General features: G+C 56.9%; 1 protein-coding gene across 1 annotated transcript; it reads right to left on the reverse strand.

Annotated features, from left to right (window-relative positions):
* Positions 1-1,839: 1,839 nt before the first annotated feature.
* On the reverse strand, positions 1,840-19,719 carry LOC128138156 (adenylate cyclase type 10-like; the record flags this gene model as incomplete). The annotated part of the gene is made up of 23 exons (XM_052779462.1): positions 1,840-2,173; positions 2,855-3,033; positions 3,191-3,298; positions 3,681-3,895; positions 4,693-5,031; positions 5,729-5,983; positions 7,019-7,135; positions 8,016-8,146; positions 8,771-9,054; positions 9,499-9,585; positions 10,099-10,291; positions 11,000-11,153; positions 12,581-12,633; positions 13,545-13,734; positions 14,038-14,114; positions 14,752-14,873; positions 14,988-15,179; positions 15,766-15,854; positions 16,172-16,265; positions 16,703-16,908; positions 17,631-17,774; positions 18,422-18,460; positions 19,593-19,719. Coding segments are annotated over 23 exons (3,573 nt in total), but the record flags the coding sequence as incomplete, so codon positions are not given.
* Between the last annotated feature and the right edge of the window lie 6,286 nt (positions 19,720-26,005).

Raw genomic sequence — 26,005 nt, forward strand, 5'->3', positions numbered from 1 at the left:
CAGTCCTAAAAATGAAGGTTTGAAACCTAAAAATGAGGCATACTACCCTAAAAGAGAGATTAAAACCCTAAAAATGAGTCCCTGGGCCCAAAAAGCGAGGCTTTGGACCATAAGAAGGAGGTTTTCAACCCTGGAATCGAAGTTTTGGACTCTAAAACTGAGGCTTTGGGCCCTAAAAGAGGGGTTTGGAGCCTAAAAATGAGGGCTTGGAAACTCAGGATGCAGCTTGGACCCTCAAAGCAACGGGCTGGATCATACAAATGAGGCCTTGGAGCTTGAAAAGGCGGCTTTGGAAACTAAGAAGGAGACTTTGCCAACTGCAGCAGAGCCTTCAGACCACCAAAATGAGGCTTTGGAAGCCAAATCTAAGACTTCCGTGGATCCTTAACGTGGTGACCCCCAAGCCTGGGACCTCCCAAACCCGGGCCTTCCAAACCCCAGCGACCCCCAACCAAGGAACCCCCAAAACCAGGATGCCCAAACATGGGAGCCCCCAAATCTGGCAACCCCCCCCAACCCTGCAACTCCCCCAACCCAGCATCCCCAAACACTGGGGACCCCCAAACCCCAGGCACTCCCCCAAGCTTGAGACCCCCAAACCTGGGACCCCCAGACCCCTGGAGCCCCCAGATCCCAGAGCCCCCAAGCCCTGGGGATCCCTCAACCCTGGAAACCCCCAAATCTGGGACCCTCAAACCCTGGGGACCCCAAACCTGGGACCCCTGTGAGGGACTGAAAAAGTTAACGTCTCAAACATTGTGGTGGGGCAAGTTCTGCGGGGACATAACAAGGAACTCTGCCCAGCAAGGAACCACAGGTGAAAAGCAGCCCATCAGCACCCCAACAGGAGGGGGAGGAGAGGGCATGCTGGAGGGTGCACAGCTCCCTGTTCTGATACGCTGCTCTTGATGTGCTGAGCAGGGCAGCTCACCATGCATGGCAAAAGGTCACATCTGCAGGCAAGGGGAAGTTACTCCCCAAACAACCCCCAAGCCCACAGACCTGTTTCCCAAAGGCTACCTAATTAGTGTAAGGAGTTTGAGTGCCCGCCCAAAGGAGGGGCAAGGATGACAAAAGGACGCACAAACTGAAGCCCCAGGTGTGCAAGCCCACTGCAACGGGACCCCTCAGCTGCCTGGACCCCTCGGCTGACTGAACCAATGCTGGACCCAGGACTGGTGAAATCTTCTTCTCTCTCCCTCTCCCGCCCCCTCTCCTTTTCCATAATGCCTACATCTTATCCCTTTAGGCATAAACGGTTGACCAGGTCTGGGACTAAGAGTGCATCCAGCCGCCCCTAGGCTCCTCTCTGAGAAGGAGCCTAGAAAGCAAGGGGGTCTGCTCTGAACCTCGTGACTCAACGGGAGGGCTCTCCTCATTGTCTTCCCCGAACTGATTCCCAAATGAGCAAGGCCTGTAGTGTATGTTTGGTGATGTACGGTTATCACATGTTAGTTTACCAACATAGTTTCATGCCAATTTTTGTTGGGAGCATGCGAATTCTTGCGGTGAGCATGCCAATTCTTGTTGTGAGCGAATAAAAGTTGAGTTTTGTGAGTTAAAGGATTCCTGGTGTTGTTTCACCTTAATCCTGACCTGGGAATCGGCAAACCTGAGTCATTGTCCTGAGAAATTGGGACGCGACACCCCCAAACCCTGGGAAGCCCTCCCCTTTAGCGGGGGAAAGACAGGGAGCAGCAGTAGCCAGCTGACCGTACGTAGGTGGTGAGGAGCAAGAACAACAGAGAGGGCTAGGGTTTGAGAGGTCTCTGGTTTTAATGTGACCTCAAATCAGAAGCGTCTTCCATCAGGAGTCTGCACCAGGGCCTGCGAGAGAGCTGTAGCCATCGCTGATGGAGCCGCAGTAGCCATCAACAGAAATGATAAGACAGTGTATCACTCCGTGCCTCAGAAAGAAAGAAAGGCCCGACAGCAAAGGTCATAATAACGGAGCTGCTAATGAGGTAACTTCATTGCCACCCTTCTGTTGTAAGTCTATCTGTGGCAGGAGTCTGCTGCTTGGTAGGAGTCCACTGCCCTGTCCGTGTTGGCCTTCATGCGCGCTGCCAGGAGGGAGAACGTCTGTCCGCTGGAAGTGCCCTCCAGGCTGAAGAGGTGCTCCAGTAAGGAAAGACAGCAGCTCTGCCGCAGCAGCCAGGCTAGCCTCTTCCTCCTGCCACACGAGAGAAACTGCTTGGCCCGGAGGCTCTAGCTGTGCAGTGCTAAATGGGACAGGGCCGGGGGAAAGCAGGGCGGCGGACAAGCCAGGTGCACCTCCTCGGAGGAAAGGGAGCTGACGGAGGGGCGGCTGCTGGAGCGGAAGGGGGCAAACAACGAAGCGGTGTCAGGGGAAGCTGACCGCCTGAGAGGGCGTGTTGGCACTGCAGTGCCAGGGGGGCCAAGCAAAGCTGGGAACCGGCAGGAAAAGGGGTATCACCCTCTGAGCTTCCTCATCCTCACACCTCACCTCCACCTACTGCTCCTTCCCCACGTCCTGGTCCTGCCTCCAGACCCCCTGCCCCTCTTCAGCCTCTACTCCCCGTTTACAGCTCTCTGTTGCCAGCCACCACCAACCCCCTGCCACAGCCGCCACGTGCCGGCAGACACACCCCCAGCTGCAAGCTGCTTTTGACCCAAGGGCGTGCTTTGTTCCCGTGACTGCGCAAGGAGGGAGGGAGTGTGGGGCTCTGGCGTCCCCCGGTCTACCCGCACGTGGCTCCTTACTGCCTCGGTCCTGCTAAGGCCTATGTGTCAGGTTCAGGGTGGCCTCAAGCCTAGGCAGGTTGGGCCGGGATGCCTGGGACCAGGTGGGAAATGGCTCTTCCTCCCCTGGCTTCTCAGTTCTGCTTCTTACCGGGCCTCCTGCGGAAGGGAGGATGCTCTTCTGGCAACACAAGTGGCACACGGCAACTTTTCCACCTGAGACCTGACAAAGGTTCCAGTGGAGGTCTGGGGGAATTGTCTTCCGAGCAGGCTCAAAGCCTTCCTGAGCAGTTTCTCTGCCAGCTTCATGTGCCCCATATGCCAGCAGACCTGCAGAGGAAAAGGGAAACATCCCGATATGGACTAGTTGCCCAGGAGACTGCAGGAACCTCCAAGTGGCTGGAGATGCCAGGGATATCCCCTGCAACCGGGGAAGGCATCCAGCTCCGTCCCCCAGGAGATCCCTCCAGACCTGCCCGTCTCTTACCTCCCCTTTGAGGCTGAAGAAGGTGGCCTCTTCAAAGCAGGCGATCACATTTGCTTTCTTCTCCAGCGAGTTCCTCAGGACCTCCGCTTCGTTCAGCTTCATGAGGGCCTTTGCGCAAGCACACAGAGAGCAGGTGAGCGTGGGTGCAGAGCCCATGGCCAGCCTTGTCCTCCCTCATCATTGCCTCTGGCATCTGTCTTAGGAGGGCCTGTTTCTCCCCCTGGTGATGCCCGCCCAAACACAGTCACACTGTCTCAGAGCAGAGACAGGCACCAGTGATCCTTCAGACTGCCTCCCTGCTAATGCCCCTCGTGCTAAGGGCACAGTGCCTTGTGTCTCTTGCCACAGAAGAGGCAAACCAGAGGAAAAAGTCAGGGTCTGACCCCAGCATTTCCTTTCCGAGGTCCCGCGAAGGCACGCCCTAGTGCAACGGCCAGGCAGGCAGGCAGGACTCTGTGCACAGTGGGTGCTGGCAAGCAGGGCAACTCACCATGTAGCTGTTGGAGACATGCAGGTAGGCAGCCGCAGACTCCAGAAGGTAGTAGAAGGCTCTGGCAGCATCGCCCATCGCCACGTAGTGGCGAGCCAAAGGCACAAGCACCGATTCCACGATGGCTTTGCATTCACAGGAGCATGTACCGCTGTGCTTCCTGTTGGTCTTGCTGGGCAGCTCAGCTGTCTGTTCGCTCTTTGCCAGAAACCATCCTGCCACACTAGTCAGAGGACGGTTCCCAGGAGAAGAAGAGAGCAAAGAATACACGGGCATCACCTGTACTGCTCTTTCTCCCCACAGAGACGGCATCAGAAGCCCTTTGTTCAAAGCAGAGCACGAGGCCATGGGCACGTATGACCCGTACAGGTGCTTTGTAGGTAGGGAGAAAGAGACAAGCTTGGGCTTTCTGTCACCTCTTCCCACAGGCAAACCACTCGAGTCCCCAGGGCAGGTTTTCCCCTGCAGATTTTGCAGTGCTACTCTGTAGGAACCGGAAAGCAAGGGCTGCTCCAGTGTAGTGTGATGATGGCTCTGAGCCCACGGGCTTCCTCAAGCACTCCCTCATCTCCATGGCCATCTCCTCCCAGCTCCCACCCCACAGAAAGCCTCTTCCCTAAGCTGCAGTCACAACCGGCAGCCAAATGGCGGCGCTTCCTTTGTCTCCTCTGGACACCCTGAGCTCACTGCCTTCCAAAATCATCAAAACCGTGTCTGCTCACCCAAAATCCTCCTCCAGGAAAGCCTGCTGCTGCTGCAGAGCACCTGCAGCATCAGGAAAGAAAACAGGGGGTTAGACACCTCCTCACATACCACAGGGGAAGAGCTACTCTCCCTCTCCCAGCGGGCTCGCAAGGATCCTTGCAAGGGTCCCGACACACTGCCGAAAGTCTGCAGTGGCCATCCTCACCTCCTGGGCTCGTCCCTAGCAGATGTCCTCCCACCCCATCCCCAGCACAGCCCCCCTGGGGTCCTGGAGGGCCCAGGCTGCGGAGCATGGTGCACAGCATACCCTCAGGGCCGTGGGTCCTATCCCTCTTCAGCTGTTCTCCTGCCAGCACCAAGGCCTCCCAGCTGTGAGGGTCGCCCTGCTCAGCAGGGCCCTGACTGCTCCCTCCCTCCCGGGTGCTGGTGACGGTGAAGCGGTGGAAGGCAACAAAGTCCCCTTGGCCGCAGCTCTTGCATTTGTGCGCGTGCCGCTCCAGGAAGGCGGCGCACTTGCGGTGCAAGGCGACCCGCTGTCTCTCGGGCCACAGCTCGTAGGCAGCCTCCCGCAGCAGTGGGACACGGAAGACCAGCACGCCAGACTGCCGCTCCGTGGTCTTCTTGCTCGGAGAGGGTCTCTCCACACCTGCAGGGCAAAGGGCCTTTGCATCAGCCTGAGCTGGGGCCAGGCCTCAGGGCCGTCCCAGCCGGGGCATGAAAGTCGTGCCTTGGTGAGCATCCTTAGCAGCAAACCGGCGCTGCTGCACACCGAGCCTTGCAGGACGAGGCGAAAGGGCCCGCCTTGCCTTGCTGATGCTAGCACAGCCCTGGGGACACAGCGCTCAGCTGTGCTCCAGACAGGAGCTGGGGATGTTGCCGCCAGCCGAAGCAAGCCCCGGCCAGTGCTTTCTCTCCGCTCTTGGCAAGGCAGTCCCCAGCCTCCTGAGCTTCCCCTGCTGCACCACAGGGGAATCAAAGCTGAACAAAAGCCTCTCAAAGGCCCTGGGGCACTTTGGAGGGCATCTTTGATCTGGATGCCGCAGGCAACTGGGAGAGGATATCGGTGATTCCAGATGCCCTCCCGTGCCTGCGCTACGAGCAGCACTTGAAGGCAGAGGAGCAGAGGCACTTGGGACGGCTGGTGGGAACTTCCCTCCAGCGCAAAGCTAGTCTTCTTTGAGATTGACTTGTAAGATCTTTGAACAAGCCATCCCGAACCCCCATGCCTGCCTGAGCTCCACCCAGCCATTACTGGGGCAGAGGGGGGAAGTGCACCATGCCCTGGGGAGCCCCACCAGGACACAGCTGGGAGCTCCCTTGGCCTCTTTACTGCTACCACTTACCACTCCCTGCCTGCCGAGAGGTGCCTGGCCCCTTGGTAGGATCTCGGACATCTTCTGGCACCTCTGTGGTTTTCAGCCACTTAAGGATGCTGTCGCTCACCAGCATGTCCAACAAGCAATTCGTCTTGTGCCTCATGCCGTCAGGAAGGATGTGCGACAGCAGCTGGGTGGTAAACACTGGCCCGATGACAGCTGCAAACTTCAAAACCATCTGCTTCAGTGGCTTTATCCGGTCCAGCTGGGCCAGCACAATCTCTGTCAAAAAGAAGCAACACCTCTTTCTCTCTTGCCTGTTTCCCATGCTGAGGCTGGAGAGGCTGGAAAGTCTCAACACATGAAATGGGGTCGACTTTGGCCTCTTCTCCTCGGCGCCGCACCTGCTGGGCAATTGCAACCCAGGGCAGGCGTCTTCAAAATGGCTCCGCACCTGTTGGAATCGCAGGCCACAAGGCCTGGGGAAGAGCGAGACGCTCAAACAAACACTCGCCCACCTGGGGTGAGGAGGGCAGGATCCAGCAGGTACATGCATCCATGATGCGCCCTACCGCAGCTGGAGTAGGCTTTTGCCCAACAGCGCACACAGAAAACAGAGAACCTTCCCCAGCGCAGAGGTGGACGCAGAACTCCCCACAGTGGCTCTCTTAACTTGGCCAGACAATACTATGCCTTTTGTTTGGTTTTCATTGTTTTGGGGGACAGGACGGGACGGGACAAAACAACTTAATAGCAGGAACGCTTTAGCATGACGTTTCTTCAAGGGTCATACAAATGGCTACGGCTAGAGAGGAGGGACAGTCGTTGACAGCTCCCCCATCCAGCTCCCCTGGCTATGGGGGGATTTCCGTGCCAATCCACAGAAAAAAACCAATGGATTTGGTTTGGATTAAGTGCCTCGAGAGCACCGTTAGCTGGGGAGCTTAAGAAGAGAATAGCGAGGGCAAAGCCGCGATCACAGCTGAGTCAGCGGCAAGTCAAAGACTTTTCCCAGCAAAGCATTTGTTTCTGTGAGAAAAGGGAGCCATCCTAGTGTTGCACCAATAGCCTTTTCTCTCCTACCTGCTGCTGGAAAGCAGCCAGCAGGCTCACAGCTGGTCCACGCCCAGGAGGGGAAAATGGCTGCCCGCAACCCCAGGCCTGTTTCTGGTTGCACTGGAGCCACCTTCCCAGCAGAGCCCCCAAGCTGAGAGGGTGACTCTGCAGCACACAAACGCCCAGCCTCCCTCTAGCCAATGCCCCGCCAAGGGGCCCCAGCACAGCCGCGAGCCGGCAGAGCGGCTCTCGGTCCCTCACCTTTCAAGGTGGTGGGCAGCACCGTGTTCTCCGGGTTCACGTCTGGTCTGATGATGCAGACCCTGCCATCATTCCCCGCGCTGGAGCTCGAGGTTGCTGCGAGGGGTGAAGCCTCAACTGCAGAAGCTGGGTGGAGCAAGAGAACACGAATAAGGCAATGTGCAAAGTAACTTGCGGCTTGCAAATGTTTCAAAATTCGCCTGAGAGGGGACAAGTCCCACTTGACGTGGCCCAGTGCAAGCGCAGGGACCTGCATGTGCTGAACGTGGTCATTAAGCACAGCAAAACAGTTCCCACTGCAAGCATTTCTTTGCATAGCCCTCCCAGGACAGACAGGTGTTCTGCCTTCAGACCAGCTTTCCCAAACAGCCCCTCAGTCAAAGCTTCTGGAGTGCCTAGGGGGCAACTGAATGCCCCGCGACAGAAAGCAGCAGCATTGCTGCCTTCGACAGGGCTACCTCCACAGCCAGGGAAATTGCCAGGGATCATGCAAAATGCAGCATCAGCCCTGGCTGTTCCCAAGGCCACAGCACTCCGGCTGGCATGGCGTGCTCGGTGGCATTGCCACCGTTTTCTTCCGTTACCAGTACCCTTGTGGGGATTTATGGTTTTGAATTCAAGTTTCCCGGGCCCGTCCCTCGCCTCAAGCTGGGGTTTGTTCTCAAGTGAGCTGGCGTTGGGCCAGGGTAAATTCCGTGCCCATTAGAACGCCTAAGAAACACTACAAACACATGTGCTCTGGAACCATTTCCCCTGTTGTTTTAGCCCCCCAGCCCCCGCCCCAAGAATTTAGGCCCCTCCAAGCCACCAGAACTCGCTAGCCCCTGCTTTGGCTGTCCCAACAGCAAGGCACGCAGGAGCCCACGCCTCCGCCAGACCACGTTCTGCACCGCTGCAAGATCTGACTCTGCCCAGACCCGCGGGGGAATGATGGGGCAAGACTGTGCTGCGGAGAATGCGCCACAGCAACTCGCTAGTCAGCAGCAAAGGTGCTTACTGATCAGGCTCTCCCAGTTGTCCTCTGCTTTTTCAGCCCGCCTCCGGGTGCGGAGCATGTCGTTGCAAAGAAGGCAGCCCAGCAGCTCCTTGCAGTAATACGGGATCCCCGAGCTTCTTTGGATCAGGAACCTGGACAGGAGCAGACGCGGCAGTGACCACCACAAGGGGAGTAAGGTGAAACACGGTTCAGGTGGGCAGCGAGTCACTTGGGCAATACAGGGTAGCCAGCATCTTTGTCACAGCTGCACCTCGCCTTTGAATGGGACAGTCCTCTGCTGGCTTAGGCTTTTGGGCCCCCCTGAAGCTCCAGCCTTCACTCAAGTCCATGGGAAAAGAATCGTGGACAACGGCCAAAGCGCAGAGCAGCGAGCCCTGCCTTTCCTCTCCTCAGGAGCCTAGATCCTCTCTGGCAGCAGGGCAGGCCTCTGCCCCAGGGCATCTCCCCCACAGCCCGGCCACCTAGACCAAGGCCTTTTCACAGCCCAGCCACGCCTGGGCTCAGGACTCTTCCTCCCTTCCTCTCTGTGCAGCCGCGAAGGGCTGACACCTCCCACTGCTCTGTGTCTCGGCAGTGGCCCACTCTCAGCTCGCGCCTGCCAGGACAAGGCATAACAAGCAACCCAGCTCCTAGAGTACTCCCTAGAGTCGGTGATGCTTCTAGTGGCCCTGCGCTCCCTTTCCTGGGGGCTGATTCCCGTCCGTGGTCTGCATAGGTTCAAGCCCTCAGGAAGAGCTCCCCCGCCTCGAACTTACCTTGCTAGATCCCTGGAGATGCTGTCCACTCTAAGGTTCTGGCAGACTGTCTGCACCACAGCTGAAGGTTTCAGCTCATCCAGACGAAGATAGGTGATTTTCTGGGACGTTGTGTTGTCTGCTGCAGCTTTGCAAAAGCCCTCTGTTCTTGCGTAGCCCGGCGCTAAGCTCATGACCATGAAGTAGGAGACATTTCGGAGCACGGGTGACATGATACTCCAGGAGGCAGGGTCGATGAAATGGGCATTGTCGATGACGAATATGCCAAATTCTCCTCCAATGGTCTGAAAAAAAGCAGGATGTTCTGAGGGCAATCCAGTGGAATCCCAAGTATCTTGCAGGGGAGGAGATTGAGCCTCTGTCTCTTGAGAGGATGCTCGGAAGTCTCTCCCCAGCCACTTCCCTGCTCAGAAGCTTACTGACTCTTAATTTCTTTGAGATTTTAAGGTCACACCTAACACCACCTGACCTGCAGAAGGAGGCAGCTTGGGCAAGGGAATGCAGAAGCCATTGCTCCTTGTCCAGGGTACACTTGACAAGAGGAAAGTTATGGGGTGTGTTTGTGGGGCTGCGGGGGGGGGGGGGGGGCGTTCCTCAGGCCCTGAAGGGCGATGGCCCGGGCGTGTGGTCCTCCCACCCGCTCACACTGCTGTGGTGCAGAGCCCGCAGCCAGCAGGCTTGTTTTCCTTCTCTGACCCAGGAGGAAGAAAGGAAGGAGAAATGCTCACCTTCTCTAGCACTTTTGCCCAAGTCGAGTGCAACTCCTTTTTTCTTTCAATTCCACGCATCTCGCGAACCTTGTCCGAAACGGGAAACTGGCCAGAAAAGCAGAGTCAGGGAGGAGCATCGCTCTGGGGCTAGGCACACGAACCCACCAAGCAAGACCGCAGAGCAAACTGCTGGCCTCAGCACCTTACCTCTCCCCAGCACAGGTGCAAGGAGCCACAGTGGGGACTTCACCTGGAGCCTAAAGCAGAGGCCCTCTGCTGAGGGTCGCTGGCAGAGCTGGGGCTTGGGGGTGGGCTGAAGAGCTGGTTCTCTGGCTGTAGGACGCTTGGGCAGACCACTCGCCCAGCACCAGCCTCTCTCCAGTGCCACTTCCAAGGTGCTGAACAAGGCACCGGGCACCACCAGACGCAGCGTGGGACATGAACTCACCCCAGAAAGGGAGCCCCCCAGGGCCCAGGAATGGGAAACCTGTGCTATGACCCCCACGATTCCCAACCCTGAGCTAAGGCACTCCCAGCAGCGCGCCCACACAACATCAGACCCAGAAAAGCTCACGAGAAGGCCTTCTCCAGGGGGCCAGAGAGGCCTCTTGCTCTCACCTCGACAAGGAAAATGTCATTGAGGAGGCAAAAGCTGCTCTCTTCAATTGTCCCGCGGAGCACTGTCTGCAGCGTGCGCTGCCTGGCACCGCACTGTTCACAGTCCTGGAGGCCCAGGGCCCTGGCCATCAGCGTACGGATGGCACAGAAGGACTGCCTCACGTTGACCTCTAGCAGTTCCATGGCAACTACCCTGCCGTGCAAAAGCAAAGGGGACTGAGATCCCCAACAGCCCAAGCCTTCTAAGACAAAAGGGGTGCAGATGCCCTTGGGGGGGGGGGCTCGTCAGCCACTCGTCTCAAAGTGCTTCCCAGAGGAGGCCAAGCTTTTCACTCCTCATACGAGAAAGGGCACAGAGGGGCAGTTGCTGCCAAGCCACCGGGAGAGCCGGGTCCAGACTCTTGCGTCTCCCCAGCGCCGGCCCAGGTCTCGCTACGTCCCCCTGCAGAGGAACTCACGGGGCTAAGGGGCAAGGATGGAGCAAGTGGCGGGTTTGCCTTTGGGCTCCAGACCTTAGCAGCCTGCTTCCCAGACCACAGGAAGGCTTTTCTGCCCCAGTGCTCCTTCTGGGAAACAGGCAGAGGGCAAGCAGGGCTTCCGAGACAGGCCACCCTGCTGTCTGTTGGGTCTGGAGGCAGATGAAAAGCATTGGGCTTGGGCTCTTTCTTTCTATCTGTGCCTGGCCCAGAAGTGAAGGAGGAAAGGGCATGGCTCAAGAAGCCACCTCCAACTCCCCAGAGATGTAGAGGCGGGAGCAGAGCATGCAGGTGCTCCTAGGGAGGCTTTCTCGAGAGGCTGCAGTCCAAGGGCCAGGCGCACCGGCAGAGGGGACGGAATGTTCTATGCCTGCCAGGTGATGGGCAGGGGCAGCGTCCCAAAGCTAGAGGTCAAAAACCTGTACCTGTGGCCAGCAGCCTGGCCTAAATAGGCCAGTTCGGTAAGTAAGTGGCTCTTTCCGGAGCCCATCGTGCCCTCAAATGCCAGGATGTGCCTTTGTCCTAAGTCCTCATAGGCTTTCAAGCAGCTGCCAAAGAGGTCAATCTCCTTCTCCCGACCTGTGAAGACAAACAAGAAAACCAGCTGCTGGGTGTGCTGAAAAGCAGAGAGATGTCACTTTGGCTGGCACCCGCCACCGCAGTTCCCTGTCCCGCCACCACTTCCACCAGCCTGCCTACAGCCAGGCCCCCTTCCTGCCCTCTCATCCCAGCTTTTTTACCTCTGCCTTCCTCAGAGCGGGAGGGGGCCCGCCTGCCCCACAGCGCAGCTCCTATGCCTTCTTCCCCGTCCCACCACCCTCTGCCCTCCCACAGGCACAGAGGTTCAGCTGGCCCCATGCAACTCCCCGCAGTGATCCAGCACAAGACTGGAAGAGATGATGCGAGTCGCTGCAGCATCTCCTTGCGGTAGCATGAGCCACAGGGCACTTCCTGGTAGCCGAGGCAGCATCTTCAGTGTCTTTTGGCTGGGCTAGAGTGAATTTTCTTCAGTGATAGCTCCTACGGTGCTCTGGTTTGGATTTGTGACCAGACACGGCTGTTGCTAACACAGCGCTGTTTCGGTTATTGCTGAAGAGTGCTTGCACAGCGTCAAGGCCTTTACCATTTCTGACGCCGCCCCGCCAGCGAGCAGGCTGGGGGCGCACAAGAAGCTGGGAGGGGGCACAGCCACGACAGCTGACCCCAACTGCCCAAAGGCCTATTCCATACCATATGATGCGGTGCTTGGCAAGAAGAGCTGGGGGAAAGAGGGAGGAAGGGGGGACGTTTGGAGTTAAGGCGTTTGTCTTCCCAAGTCACCGTTACGCATGATGCAGCCCCGCTTTCCTGGAAATGGCTAGACACCTGCCTGCCGATGGGAAGCAGGGAACGAATGCCTGATTCGGCCTTGCATGCTTGCACAGCTTTTGCTTTACCTATTAAGCTGTGTGTGTCTCAGCCCAGCACTGTTCTCACTTTTACCCTTCCGATTCTCTTCCCCATCCCACTGGGGGAGCGAGTGGCTCTGTGGGGCTGAGCTGCCTCTCGGGGTTAACCTGTAACAGGGCCCAAAACCTCCAGCAAGACACCGAGTGATTAAAGGCACCCCGTGTGTCCTGACGTTTCCATGTCTACGCCCAGATGATGCCAAGAAAGGATCTCTGAGGAGTACAAGGGGGAGAACCCACCACCGGAACTCTCCGTCAGTCTGGCAGAAGGCAATCTCTTTCCTGATCCCAAAGACATAGCCCCCAGGTGTGAGCAGCTCCGTAGCTGAAAGGTACCTTCGTACCAGGTCTGGAGCACGGCAAGGCAGCACCAGGCACCTCACCCTGCTTTCCACCCCAAAGAGATCAACCAAGTAGGGGCCAAGAGAGGCCGCACTTCCTTAGGGCCGCTGCAGGCAACACCATCCCCGGCAAAAGCTTCTCCCTTCCCAGCATGGCACTAAAAGTTACCGAGGGGAAGAAACTGGGCTTCAGAAGAGCAAGGCATTCTCCACCTACCCAGTAAGGGGGCGTACTCTGACCTCTTCTTGGCAAGACCCATGCCAAATATGCTAGAAGCAGGGGAAAAGAAAACACAGGTCAATTAGCTGGTGAGAAGCCAGGGGACACAGAGAAGCAGCCTGGCGTAGAGGGGCAGGATGTGCTCCTCGTGCACCTGCTTTTCTTCCGAGCAGCATGTTTTCCCCTGTATGCACCCCCACCCATAGTTCAAGCTGCACGCTAGGACAGCTTCAAGCATAAAGAAGCCCAACGGCCATGGCAGGACAGGAGAACGTATCAAGAGTCCACCACCAGAGGCCAAACCAAGAGACATCGGAGACATGTGAAAGGAGCCAGGGCGTGCTGTTGGCTAGCACACGCTGGCAAAGAGAAACAAGTGTCTTGCAAAGGAGGACTTGTGTCACTCAACGGGTTGGGATGCCAAGCACCTTAGCACCTTTGGCTCAAGTCCTCCTGTAGTTTCCAAGAGATGGCAATGTTAACATTCAAACCGTCATCCAAAGAGAAGGTCAAATCCTGGCCCAGAGGAAGAGCTGACATTTCAGCAGGAAGACATGAGGAAGAGTGTCCCCATGGTCAACACTTCCCCATGGGAAACAGGCTGGCCCAAAGCTTCCTGCTCGGAAGCAGCCGGGACAAAAACCTCCTTGGGTCAGCATTACCAGGGCACGTGGTGGAGCAAGCACAGTTGAAAGCCATTTGGACAGAGCCTGCAAGGCCAGGTTGTGTCTGCCAAGACAGGCAAACCTTCCCCATCCCTGTGGCTTCACTCCCGCTCTCTTAGCAGCAGGAGACAGCAGGGGAGAGAGGCAAAAAGCCTCCCGCGCCAGGGCTTCTCACCGTCTCAGCCACAGGCAAGGGAGACCAGCTTGGTCTCTCTCTGCCTAATTCCTCTCTGCTGGCCAAGGCTGCACCCTTGATGCCACAATCCCCTCATCCAGCCCTCTCAGAGGTCACTCACCTCTTCTTGGTGATCCCCACATATTGATAGACAGTGCCAGGACGACTGAGGCCTTTCATCTTTCTCTCCGGCAGCTCCTTGAAGTAGTAAGGGGGCAGCCGAGAGGAGGCGTAGGTCACTGCATCACAGGACACCAGCCCAGGGTAGTGCACCATCATCCGGGCTGCCAAATTCACCTTGTGGCCAAGGACTGCCAGAGAGAGAGAGAGCGCGCGTGCGTTGACATCTCCGTGCGACCTGCCCCGTGGCGCCCTTCCAGGCCAATGGCTGCCTCACCTCCAGCACAGGCCAACCCCACAGCGGGATCAGCAGAACCCAGGGGAACAAACGGCCACACAGCCCATTCTCCTGCCACGGGCCAGGACCCGCACTGCCTGGGCCGCTCCTGACCGGCTGCTGGGAAAGCCCTCTCCCAGCCCGCCTTCCTCTTCCAGAGTGCTATGCTTAAGCAGGCCCACGCCAGCCTCCCGCGCCTCAGACGCACGCCTCCTACCTGTGTATTCATGCCTCAGAGGGTGGCCGGTGACTCCGCAGAACACCGTCCCACTGGTAACTGCAACAGACACCGCCCTGGCACACAGGGAAACAGCGCAGCTTCAGCAGCGCCCCAGGCGCAGTCCTGCCCGCCCAGATTCATCCCTTCCCGCACCTCCCCTCAGCGCTAGCCTGGGCCACCCGCCATCCTGTCCGGCCAGCGTGGGTCTTGGGGACGTGGAGAGCTCAGGGGCGCAACATACCCATGTTGCAAGGGACAAAGGACAGGGGTAGAGCGCACGTGGGATGTTTTGGACGCTTCCCCTGAGGCCACATTCCCTGAGCTGCAACCTGCAGAAGGCCACAGCCCTCTCGTGAGCAAAGAGGGAGGGAAGAAGGCACCCATGATGTCACTGCCTGCGATGGCAGCAACCTGAGATCAGGTGGCTGGACCCCATCCCGTTCGTGGGCCAGTCGCCCAGAAGGGCCTGCCTCTGGCACCAAGGAGCCTCTCGCCCTTGCAAGGGCTCGTTCCAGCACGGTGGCTAGCAGGGTGTGCTTGGAGGGACTCCGCCTGGCTGCCGAGGGCTAAGCCCGGGGCTCGCCTGCCACCTCTCAGGGCACTGGCCTCCTTCCTCCCAGGGACGAGGCAGAGCAAGCTAGAAGACGCGTCTCTTTCTGGGAAGCCCCCTTGCACCATCCCAGGCAGCATGCACCCCCACCACACGCTCACTTTGTTTCCATGAGCATGGTGGAGCAGGAATTGAAGATCTGAATAGCACTCTGCAAGGCATGAATGCTCTCGTAGGGCAGCTTTTCTCCGCCGAGGCCAAACACACAGAGGAACGTGCAGCCCTGCCAAGGACAGATGCAGCACATCTTGCTACAGTGCCTAAGAGGGAGCCTCTCCCTCTTGCTCACCGCCCACCCTCTCAGGGTGGGGGGAAGCGATTGCTCCCACACACTCACTTTATCAAACAGGACGATTTTGTTGATTTCGCCTTTGTGAGGACAGAGGATTTCCAGCATCATCCTGCTGGCATCGTGGACGACGGTGTGGACGGCCGCTGCGTTGATACCTGCAGTCAACTGCAGTTGGACGAAGAGGCTGGTGACTGGCCGTAGCTCAGAGAAGAGGTCCAGCGGCACTCTGTCATCAAGCTGGAAGACAAGAGCACGATGGCTTCACCAGCCTGCTCTCCCGGGGGCTTACTCCCCATACCAGATACCGAGGGAGAGCAGGCATACTGGCAATAGCAGGTACTACCCGAGGAAGGGCTAAATCCTCCTCTCGGTGCAAATGGCGGGCAGGCTGCCCAGCCTGTGGCAGGCGGATACCGAATCGTTAACGCAAATGACAAAGGAGAGAAAGTTGCTCCGGTAACACCCCATCCTGGGACAGGTATGGACATGAGGGGCGACCCGCAGGGATGCTCTGGGGACTTCCTTTATCCCACTGTCACTGTCAACCTCCCCTTTATCCCACTGTCACGACCGCAGCACATCCAGAACCATACCCACAGAAAAGACAGACAGACAGAAGTCTGCCTCCCACCACCCGTATCTCTCTGAGAACAACACACGCAATGGTGCAGCACCAGTGCCCCCTGGCTCAGTTTCCCCGCGTTGTCGTCTCAGGGTGCGTTTTCTTCTGTTTGTCTGTTCTCGTGAGAACTCCATCTCTGCAATGCACCACTTCTTCTGCCCTCCAAAAATGCAGCCCCCAGCAGTGGCGGCCTGGACGTACCTTCCTGAGAGCAGCTTCTGATATGTACTTGCTAAGCATGTCGTGCGCATTAGGGCCGCTGGGCAGGGGAAGAGCGGGCCTCATGGCACCTGAGGAGAGAAAAAGCAGGTGGTTGCTGGGAGGATGGGACTACGAGGTGTCGGAAAGCAGGGGCTGGCACTGGAAATGGGGGAGAAAGAGTCTTCTGCGTTTGCTCATGTTGCCACCTCCAGATGCTCACGGCAGTGCTGTCCCCTGGAGGGAGAAGGCAGCCGCAGCCACTGCCCCAGCTGATGCACAGGAGGGCCAAAAGCATGAGTGCTAACCGAAAGGAGGAAGAGGGCGGGGGTGGTTCCTCTCTGGCCCCTGAAGCAGCCAGGCCCCACCTTTCCAGGCAATCCGCGAACAAGGTGAAGTTGGCACTCACCTTCCCCTTCCAAGCGGCGGCTCCTTGGGTGTTGCACAAGCTCGCGTAAAGCGTCTTGGCATTCTGACCAAGACATCCGATCCATGCCTGTAACCTGAAGACACACAGCGTGAAGGCACTGCCACTGGCCTCCCCAGGAGTCCCAGGGGACAAAGCCCGCCCTCCACCGTCACTGCCCAGCAAAGGGGAGAACAAGCCCACCTGGCTGGATGGGACAGCAGTGCTTCCTCAGAAGCACCGGAGCTGGGCAGGCATCATCCAAGCATCCCCCAGCTGTCAACCACAGCGCCATGACCCACAGAGGACATTGCTGGTGGGGCCAAAACCCTCCCAGTGCCTCCCGACCCCTCAAACCAAGCAAGCCCAGCCCACCGTTACCCCTGAGATGGAAGGACAAGAGCTTCAGCTGCCTACCCACTTCCACAGCCCCAACTCTCTCCACATCCAGCTCCTCAGCCTTCTGACACCTCCCTCCTTCATGTCCAGGTCTGGGTCCTCAAAATGGCTCTACAGGCCATCCCATCCACCTACCTTCACAGCTCTTTTGCCTGCAAGGCGCCTGGTCCTGAGCCGGTGCTGCTCACAGAGCTCCCAGGAGGTGGCCGAGAGGATTACTTCACCTGCATTCGCAAGCTCTTCGGCCTCACGAACTTCATCCAGGGCCTGGCCACAGATCAAGAAGTACTGCCGCCTCCTGTCTCCGACTAGCAGGAGGTCCATGGGCCCTGCAGAGATCCCTGGTGAGAGAGAGAGGGAGAAGCAGCACTGACACAGGGAAGATTTGGAGCTCTACAGCCCCCAGCATCTCAGCTGTTCAGAACCTAATCTGAAGCCCAGTGGGGAGGGCATTATGGAAGGGGAGGGCATCCTCCATCCTCCTCAGGGGCATACTGACACAGGTCCCTGAAATGGGTGTCTAGAAAGAGGCAGTGTGTTGAGAGTGCCGGCTGTCTTAGCCAGCTGCCTGCCCAGAAGCCCAGCAGCCTGCCCAGAAGCCCAGCAAACCAGGCGGGCTTGGTCACTGCCTGCTCCACCAACATGCAGGCAGGTTGTAGCTGTCTGCTTGAGAACACACGACAGCCTGCCAAAGCCCTTCCCAGAGCCATGTGCAAAGCAGCTCCCCTTTGCTCTTTGTGAGAGGCAGGGGAGAATCCAGCAGGGCAAAGGATGCAGAGCTGCCCCCACCTGAAAAAATGGAAAGATAACTACCTCCCACAGACATCTGTGCTAAATCAGACATTCAAGGACCCTCATACTTGATCTGACGCCCGCTTTGCCTTTAAGCTTCCTCTGCAGCTGCAAACGCACGCAAACCCAGCAGGCCTGGTCTCCCATCCCCGCCCAGACTACGGCTGGCCCCTTAAATGCTCGCAGGAGATGCTTTCCTTTGGCACTAGCCCCAGTACGGATCCCCCCATTCCCTGCCAGCGAGAAGCACCCCGTGCCACAGCGCCCGTACCTATCTTCAGTCGGACCTTCTGACCCACGTGCGTGTCACGATTCCCATACTTCCTCTGGATCTGCCGGCTACATTGCAGCACCAGGCTGATGGTCTTAGCCAGCTCCTGGGATGGTGCTCTCCACAGCACCAGCACAGCATCCCCTGGGGAAAGTGAGGGAAAGGTAAAGGCTCTGCTGAGACCTGACTCTCCCCGACCTACGCTCAGCGGCAGGGACAGCAGAAACCGGCTGACGTGCTGAGGAAGATGGGCCCGTGGGAGGGCATCGTCCTGGAGGGCCAAACCCTGGGCACCGGCACACCGCTCCTCTCCCGGGCCAGCCACGGCGGCCGACAGCCGGCAGCGGTGGCACCCCCTGCCCCGAGCGCTCCTCTGCAGCTGCAGCACACCAGGGCCGCCTCCTCCCCTCGCAGCCTGGCAGCCCGAGCTCCGCCACCACCAGGGCCTCCCTGCCCCTCACCACCCCCCCGACACACACCTTTGGCTGTGCTTTCTAGGGGGTCTCCTCCTCTCAGTGCTTCCTTGCCCCCACCCCCAGCCCAGGGTCCTACCAGCAGGGGCAGAATGAGGGAGGCCACAGCCCTTGCCAAAGCCAAACCGGAGGCAGGCAGGCCCAGGGAGAAAGAGAAGCCTGGAGAAAGGGCACTGCACGGGGGGGGCGTGAGTGGCCAGGAAGCTGGCTCAAGGTGCTGCACAGAGCCTCTTGAGAAGGAGAGCACAGCAAACGGCCGCCACAGCGCTTAAATGCCGCAGGTCAGCACACGTGGGCATCGTCGTCCTGCGTACATACCAGCAAACTTAAAGATGTCTCCTCCAAAAATCAGCATCTCTGCAGACAGAGAGAAGGAAAGGAAGAGTCATGTGGGCACCTTCTTCCAGAAGCCACAGAGCAAGCCCCTCTACCCCGAGAGGAGCACCCAGGTGAGGGTGCACCGTGGGGCACAGCTCAGGAAAGCACCGCTCTGGCCTGCCTCCCAGGCTCACAGGGGCCACAGCCCTGGTACGTGCACAGCAGGCAGGGAGGCAGGGCTGCGAGCTGCCACCAGATCTCAGAAAGGTGGAGGCTGGAAGGGACCTCTGGGGTCCATCTGGTCCAACCCTGCTGCTCAAGCAGGGCTGCACAGAGCCAGCTGCCCAGGACGGTGGCTAGATCATTTTTTCAGAGCTCTAACGAGGGAGACTCCACAAGCTGCCTGGGCAACCTGTGCCAGCGCTCAGTCACCCTCACACTCTAAAAGTCTTTCCTGACGTACAGAGGGAACGGCCTGTGTTTCAGTGCATGCCTGGGGTGTGGCCTCTGCTCCTCACACTGGGCAGCACTGGAAAGAGCCTGGCTCTGTCCTCATTGCACCCTCCCTTCAGGTTTTAGACACATTACTAAGATCACTCCCCAAGCCTTCTCTTCTCTAGGCTAAACAGTCCCAGCTCTCTCAGCCTTTCCTCGTAGGAGAGATGCTCCAGACCCTTCATCATCTTTGAGGACTCTCTTGCTTTGCTCTACAGGTGCTGCCAAAGAGGTGGCCACAATGTGCTCACGGTCAGCTTAGAAGGGTCAAGATGTCCCCCGTGAAAAGGGGCTCGTGAGGGTGTCACAGACACACACACACACACACACACGTATATCAGCGCCAGCATCCTCAGGTCACTCGCATGCTGGCACTTGCTGGATGCCCCCATCCTGCTCTGGGCACTAATGCATCACCGAGCCGGGTGTTCATGCCAGAAGCACAGAGGAAGCTGCTGAGAAAGCGGGTGCCTCCTCGGCCACAGTGGGGAGCAGAAAGGACCTGTGCCGGTCTTGATTCACCAGGACACCCTGGCTGCTCTTGCTGTTCCTGCAGGCCACAGAAAGCCCCAGCCCTTGCACGGAGGCAGGACCAGGCTGCCCAGCATGTCCACCTCCACCCTCCATGAGCAGCCTCACGGCCCGCTGCCAGACAGTCCCGCGGCACGGCTCTTACCCTCCAAAATGTCACACAGGTAGTCATTGAGGGTTTGCGCCAGCTCATCAGTGCCTCTGTCTGGGCCGCTCCTCTGGATGAATTTCTCTGACAAAGCAGTGAAACCTGTAACAGGGACACCCAGAAGTCAGGAAATGCCCACGTGGGCCAAAGGACCCGGCAGCCAGTTCCATGCTGCCCGGCCCGAGAACCTGTAGGTCACACCTTCCCACGCGCTGGCTCAGTGCTGGCGGTGGCAGCGGTTGACCGCCCAACATAACCCGTCCCCCTCTCTTTGGGCATCCCAGCAGAAGACCTCAGCAGTGACAAGACGGCCACTCTGTCTGAGGAGCCGGGGCAGGGCTCCAAAGGGCCTAGTGTGGCCCAAAAAGGCTCCTGTCCGTGGTTGCTCCTCCCTGCTCCCCCCACCTGAAATATCCGCAAAGAGCAGCACTCCGTGGACAGTCTGAATGGGATTGTCACTCCTGAGACAGTCCTCAACAATGAGACTGGGGAGGAAAGCTGCTGCTTTCTCCAGCTGTGAGTGGTAATGGTTCCTCTCCCAGGCAGAAGCCATCATCAGCGCCCTGTGGCACACGGGGTACCTCAGGAGAAGATGGCCGTGCCCAGCTGGGAGGACGAGGACCTCACCACACAGTGCGACTTGCACACTGAGCCCGGGGCCTCTGTGCGCGACAACTGGCCCTCCGCCCTCACGGCGGTGGTCACAATCACCCGGCAGTGACCTCCTCCGTAGGTCATCACTTACTTACCCATCCTCTGTCCTCAAGCAACACAATCAGCTAGCAGCGACATCCTCTGTATGTCATCGCCTGCTGAGCAGCTGCTGCCGTGGCCCAGTCTCCCTCCTTGACGCTGAGCCGCTGACTCGGAGGCAGCCAGCGCCACCCCACTTCTTGGAGGACAGTGCCGAAGGGAGGCTTGCGCAGCGACCCGTTGCTGAATTTGCAGCGACCTAACTAAGGCCTTGCACCCTAAGAATGGGTCTTTGGAGGCTCCAAATGAGGCTTCGTACCCTAAAGGAGGAGTTTGGCCCCTAAAACGAGGCTTCGGGCCCTCCAGATGAGCATTTGGACCCTCCAAATTGCAGACTGGATCCTAAAAAGGAGGCTTTGGAAGCTACAAAATGAGGCTTGGGGCTCTAAAAGTGGGGGTTGTACTGTAAAAGGGGGGGGTGGACCTTAAAAATGGGTATTTGGACCCTTGAAATGTGGCTTCAGGACCCTAAAGATAAAGGGCTGGATTGTAAAAATGATTCTTTGGACCTTGAAAATGAGGCATTGGGCCCTGAAAATCAGGTTCGGACCCTCAAAATTTGAGTGTAGAGACAAGGTTGTGGACACCAAAATGAGGCTCTGGAGCTTCTAAATAAAGCTTTGGACCACCAAAATGAGGATTTCTTAACAAAAATAAGAGTTGGGACCCTAAAATGAGTATTTGGACACTCAAAATGAGGCTTTGGGACTGAAAAATGTGTATTCGGGCCTTATAAACGAAGCTTTGAACTCTACAAAGTGGCTTTCAGTCCTAAAAATGAAGGTTTGAAACCTAAAAATGAGGCATACTACCCTAAAAGAGAGATTAAAACCCTAAAAATGAGTCCCTGGGCTCCAAAAGTGAGGCTTTGGACCATAAGAAGGAGGTTTTCAACCCTGGAATTGAAGTTTTGGACTCTAAAACTGAGGCTTTGGGCCCTAAAAGAGGGGTTTGGAGCCTAAACATGAGGGCTTGGAAACTCAGGATGCAGCTTGGACCCTCAAAGCAACCGGCTGGATCCTAAAAGCGATGCTGCTCTATAAAAATGAGATACCTGCTCCTGTGCATGTGGCACCCCTGGTCCTGGTCCTGGCCCTGCTCCCTCCCTTGCCCCAGCTGCCCCTGGCCCACCTCTCACCTGTTTCTCCTGAGGCCGCTCAGCCTCTGCCCTCTCCGGCAGAGGAATTTGGCCACAGGTGACATCACAAGCATCTGCACAAGCCAGGTTCCTGGGCCTGCCCTGTTGGCAGTGACATAAACACCACCACAAGATCCTAAAAATGAAACTGTGGCTTCTTAAAAAAAGGCCATGGGTAATGAAAGACAGGTTTGGACCCTCCAAAGGAGGATTTCAGCCCTCAAAAGCAGGCTTTGTCACTGCAAAGAATGGGGGAGATGCTACAAATACGCTTTGGACCCTGACAACAAGGTGAACCTATTGGTTCCTCTGTGGCCCCCCGAAATGAAGCTTTGATGCCAAATACAGGGCTTTGAGCACTACATTTGAGGCTCAGAGCTGTGAAAGACGGGTTTGGACTCTCTGAATGAGGGTCAAGGCCTTAAGAATGGGACTTTGGTCCCTAGAAATGGTGCTTTAGAAATGAAAATGAGGCTTTGAACCCTGAAATTAGGTTTGGGGCCCTCCAAGGATGCTTTGGTACCAAAACCTGAGGCTTTGCACCCTAAAAATGGGTCTTTGGATGCTCAAAATGAGGCTTTGGGCCCTTAAAATTGCAGACCGAATCCTAAAAATGAGCCTATGGTCCATGAAAAGGAGGATTTCGTCCCTAAAAAAGAGGCTTTGGAAGCTAAAAATGAGGCTTTGGGCCTGAAATGAAGCCTTTGGACTCTCCAAACAGGGCTTGGCACCTTCATAATCAGACTTGAAGAAATCGTTACTCACAGCATTTAGTCCTCATCACGACCATCACTCTTCTTAGCAACAGAGGGGAAAGCTCTGGATGACAAAGGATATCAGGATGCGCTCCAGAAAGAAAAGATCAGTGCAAGAAGATCCCCATCACCTAACTGCAAAGGAATAATTCTAGCTCAGTGAAATGGGTACCCAAAATGAAACACACGGAACAGCATCCATCATTGAAACTCTTTCAGTGTCAGTTTTAACTGCTGCAGATCTGCAGGCAGACAAACTTACTGTCACTGTCACAGGGCCCCAAAAGGAGTACTAATTAGCAAACAGAAACTCTACCCATAGCCCATCTCTATCTAGCCTTTAAAGGTAAAACAGCTCAGCCTACAGCTCTGAAGGTATAGACCAGTCCACACTTACATCCTGGGTCTACCTGCTCCACGATCTGTCTAGAAACTGAAATCACAACCACCTTTGAAAGAGGAGGGAACCTGGGGGGAAGGGGGTTGAAAGGAAGACATTGGTGGAAAAAAGGAAAAGCGTAGGCACGCAATTCAAAATGGAAGGAGCCAAGTTATCCCAAAGACCAGCTCAGGCCGACTCGCTTTTGCTGGCAAAAAGCTGTGCAGCTTGGAGGAAAAAAAGCAGACTTTGGTGCTGGGATGCACACAGAGTTCAGATCTGAAACAGCAGAAAAACCTTGTCAGGGCTCCTTTCCACCGTCCTCCTACCTGGGTGCATGCTGCAACCTCCTTGTTTCCCTGAAGTCCTCCCAGACTAACAGGGACGTGGCATCTGTCCAGTCCACGTGCCACGACGAAGAAGCAGTTCTGATCGTGGAGCGGGTAGCAGATAACTGCATCTGCAGAAGCAAAGGGGCAGCCACGCCTCAGCTTCCGAGATGCCCAAAGCTGCCCCAGGAGCCCTCGGTGCCCCAGCATTTGCTTGGCCCTGAAGCCCCAGGCACAGAAGGGAAGGACAGTGGTCAGCCCCTGTGGGGAGAGGGACGGGGCTCCGTCCTTCCTTCTGGCCGCAGGAGGATGCCCTGGGCCACGCCAGGACAGGGTGTCTCTCCTCCTCAGCCCCAGGGGAAGGCGAGGCCTGAGGAAGGCCCCGGGTGCTGGGCTCAGCACGGGCGGTGTGACCGGGGCCAGAGCCCTGTCTCCTGCCGGGTGCCGGCCTGGCCGAGGCCAGCGGCTCCCGTCACGCAGCTCCTCCCGCCCGGGGCTGTGGCTGGAGCCCAGACAGAGCCGCCTTTTGGGAAAGACTTGCCGATCCAGAGCGAATCCAGAGCAGATCCCCTCCTGTCCTCTCACGTCCCCTCCCTGAGGGGGCCCAGACCCCACGAGCAGACCGAGGGAGGGCAGACCTGCGCACACACCTTGCGCTGCTGAGAGAACAGCTCCAGGTGAAATGGCCCCTCTTGCAGGCCGTCTCTCCGCAGGCCCAGTGTCCCGGCTGGCTGAGGAGCAGCTGCCCTGGCGGGGGGCAGCTGGCGCAGGGCAGCTCTGTGAGGAGAGGCCCGGGCTGCCCCTGCCCGCCCGGCAACAGCTGCGCCATTGGCCACGGCGGAGCCAATCAGCGGAGCCGGTGTTGGCCTGTCAGTCACTGCCGACCTGGGGCGGGGCCGGAGGGGGCAGAGGCGGAGTGGCCTGAGGAGAAGTGGGGGAGAGACGGGGTGGGGCAGCCGGGGCGAGGGGGGGACCAGGGCCAAGGCCAAGGCCAAGGCCAGGCCCAGGGCAGGGGCAGGGGCAGTTGCAGGGGCAGTTGCAGGGGCAGGGGCAGGGGCAGGGGCAGGTGGTCTCGCCGTGTGGACGGGCCCGGGGGAGACCTGGAGACCTCATCACCCGTGGGCCCTGCCGTGGCCCAGCTCACCAGCCCTGGGCCCGAGTGCTCAGCCCCAGGAACAACCCCAGCACCAGGGTCAGAGCAGCTCCTGCTGCTGCCCCGAGGGTCGCCAGCCCCGAGCCAGCGTGCAGGTATCTGAGCTGGGATGAGGTGGAAGTGGCGCGCGCAACAAACTTTGCAACTCGGAGAGTGAGTTCTAAAGCAGGCGTGTTTATTTCAGCGCTGGGTACACGGGGGATCGCTCCACCTATCGTGCACGCCGTAAAGCTCGTTAGTGAAGTTTAAAGACATGTGTGATATAAATATTCATCATATTTCCAGGAAACCTTATTCATTACATTTCCGAGAAATAATTAACGTATGCAAATGCCCTTCGCGCAGTCGCAGTTGTTGCCTTGGGTGGTCGTCGGGTGTTCTTCGGGGGTCTTATCATCCTCTTCCTTGCTTAAGCGTTCTTTACCCTTTTCAATATTTCCATATTAAACTTCTGTTTTTCCTTTGTTCTTCTTGTATCTTTCATGCCAAGTAATCTTTGACCTCCAAAAGTGCTGTTCTCATGCCAACAAACCACCCCTTATCTTCTTACTTGCATGCTTAGTTTCCCTCGTCCTTGAGTCCATATGTCTGTTTTCCTGCGTTCTCACAAATCTATCTACACATCCTTTAATTACTTTTGAGTTACAGGATGTCTTATCTCGTTAAAGGAAACCATACATTCTGCTTATACCTACTTATTGCTTACAAACTACAAAATATAATTGACATCTGGAATATCTCTCAACTACCATCTATCAGAAGAGACTGGAAAACAATTCATGGAGAGGAGGCGATGGAAGAAGGTACAGTGTATGTGGCACCTGGGATTAACTGGCACCCTCTGTTTCCTATCTGGGTCAGTACTGTACTTGCAGATGTGTTGTCCCACAAGCGGGGGTCGGTACCCGGTGTGCAGTAAGCCAATCTTAGACGCAGAGCCGAGAAATTTGTTTCTTTCATGTCTGCGCAGAGATGGGTGCTGGGGGGTAAATCCACAAAGCTGGCACACCACACCAAAGAAGAACAATGTATTTATTCTGTTACAGGATTAGTAAAAAAACACCTAAATTTACATTCATTGGTTAGTAGTCGCCATCTCATCTACTGTTGGCCAGTTATATTTAAATTAGCCTCACTTGCTATGTAAACTAGCACGCATCCTCCTTGCAAGTGGCGGGGGGCAAGTTCTTCCAGCCTTGAATTGAGTCGGTGGTTGTGATCTCCCCCTGCTGCCTTTACTTTTCCCCTAGCTCATGGTTCTTTGGCGATCATCCCGTGCCTTCTGGAGCAGGATGTTTCCTTTTTGTCAGTGTTTAGTTCCTTCTTCAAGGGTACAGTCCTTAGCAAAGCATGCGTAATTTATACAAAATAATCAGGCTTGCATAGTGAAGCTATGGAGTAATTGTCCTCCTTAAAGGCCAATGTATCATGTTTAACCCTGAACTGAGCAGTATCACCATGGCTAGGCCGTAACTCAAACGCATGACCGCACATGGACTGAGCCCCAGTTGCGAGCAGAAATTGGTGTTACTAATCCTGAGTGACAGAGGGCTGTTGCTGCTCTCTCTTCCCTGGTGTGAGCCGAGTGCGTGACTGCCCTGCCTGCTCCTGCCTCGGTGCTTTGGGAACTGGGGTGAAAAGCAAAGAGAGACTCGTGTAGTTACGGGATCTCTTGAGGTGTGCTGGGTTTGCTTTGCTAATCACTTGTGTAACGTTTCCTGGGCTATTCGCTAGATATGTGCATAGAGAGGCAAATTAAGCCATGAACTGGCTTTCCAATTAAAGGTTTCCTCTTACAATAAAACATGCTTCCATTTTCTCATGGGTAACAGCCTGAAAGATAGAAGCTGAAGCAGCATGTGCCTCTTGTGCAAATAGGTGACAACAGATGGTTGTATTCAGT

Source organism: Harpia harpyja (genome assembly GCF_026419915.1).
Source record: "Harpia harpyja isolate bHarHar1 chromosome W unlocalized genomic scaffold, bHarHar1 primary haplotype SUPER_W_unloc_3, whole genome shotgun sequence".
NCBI lineage: Eukaryota > Metazoa > Chordata > Aves > Accipitriformes > Accipitridae > Harpia > Harpia harpyja.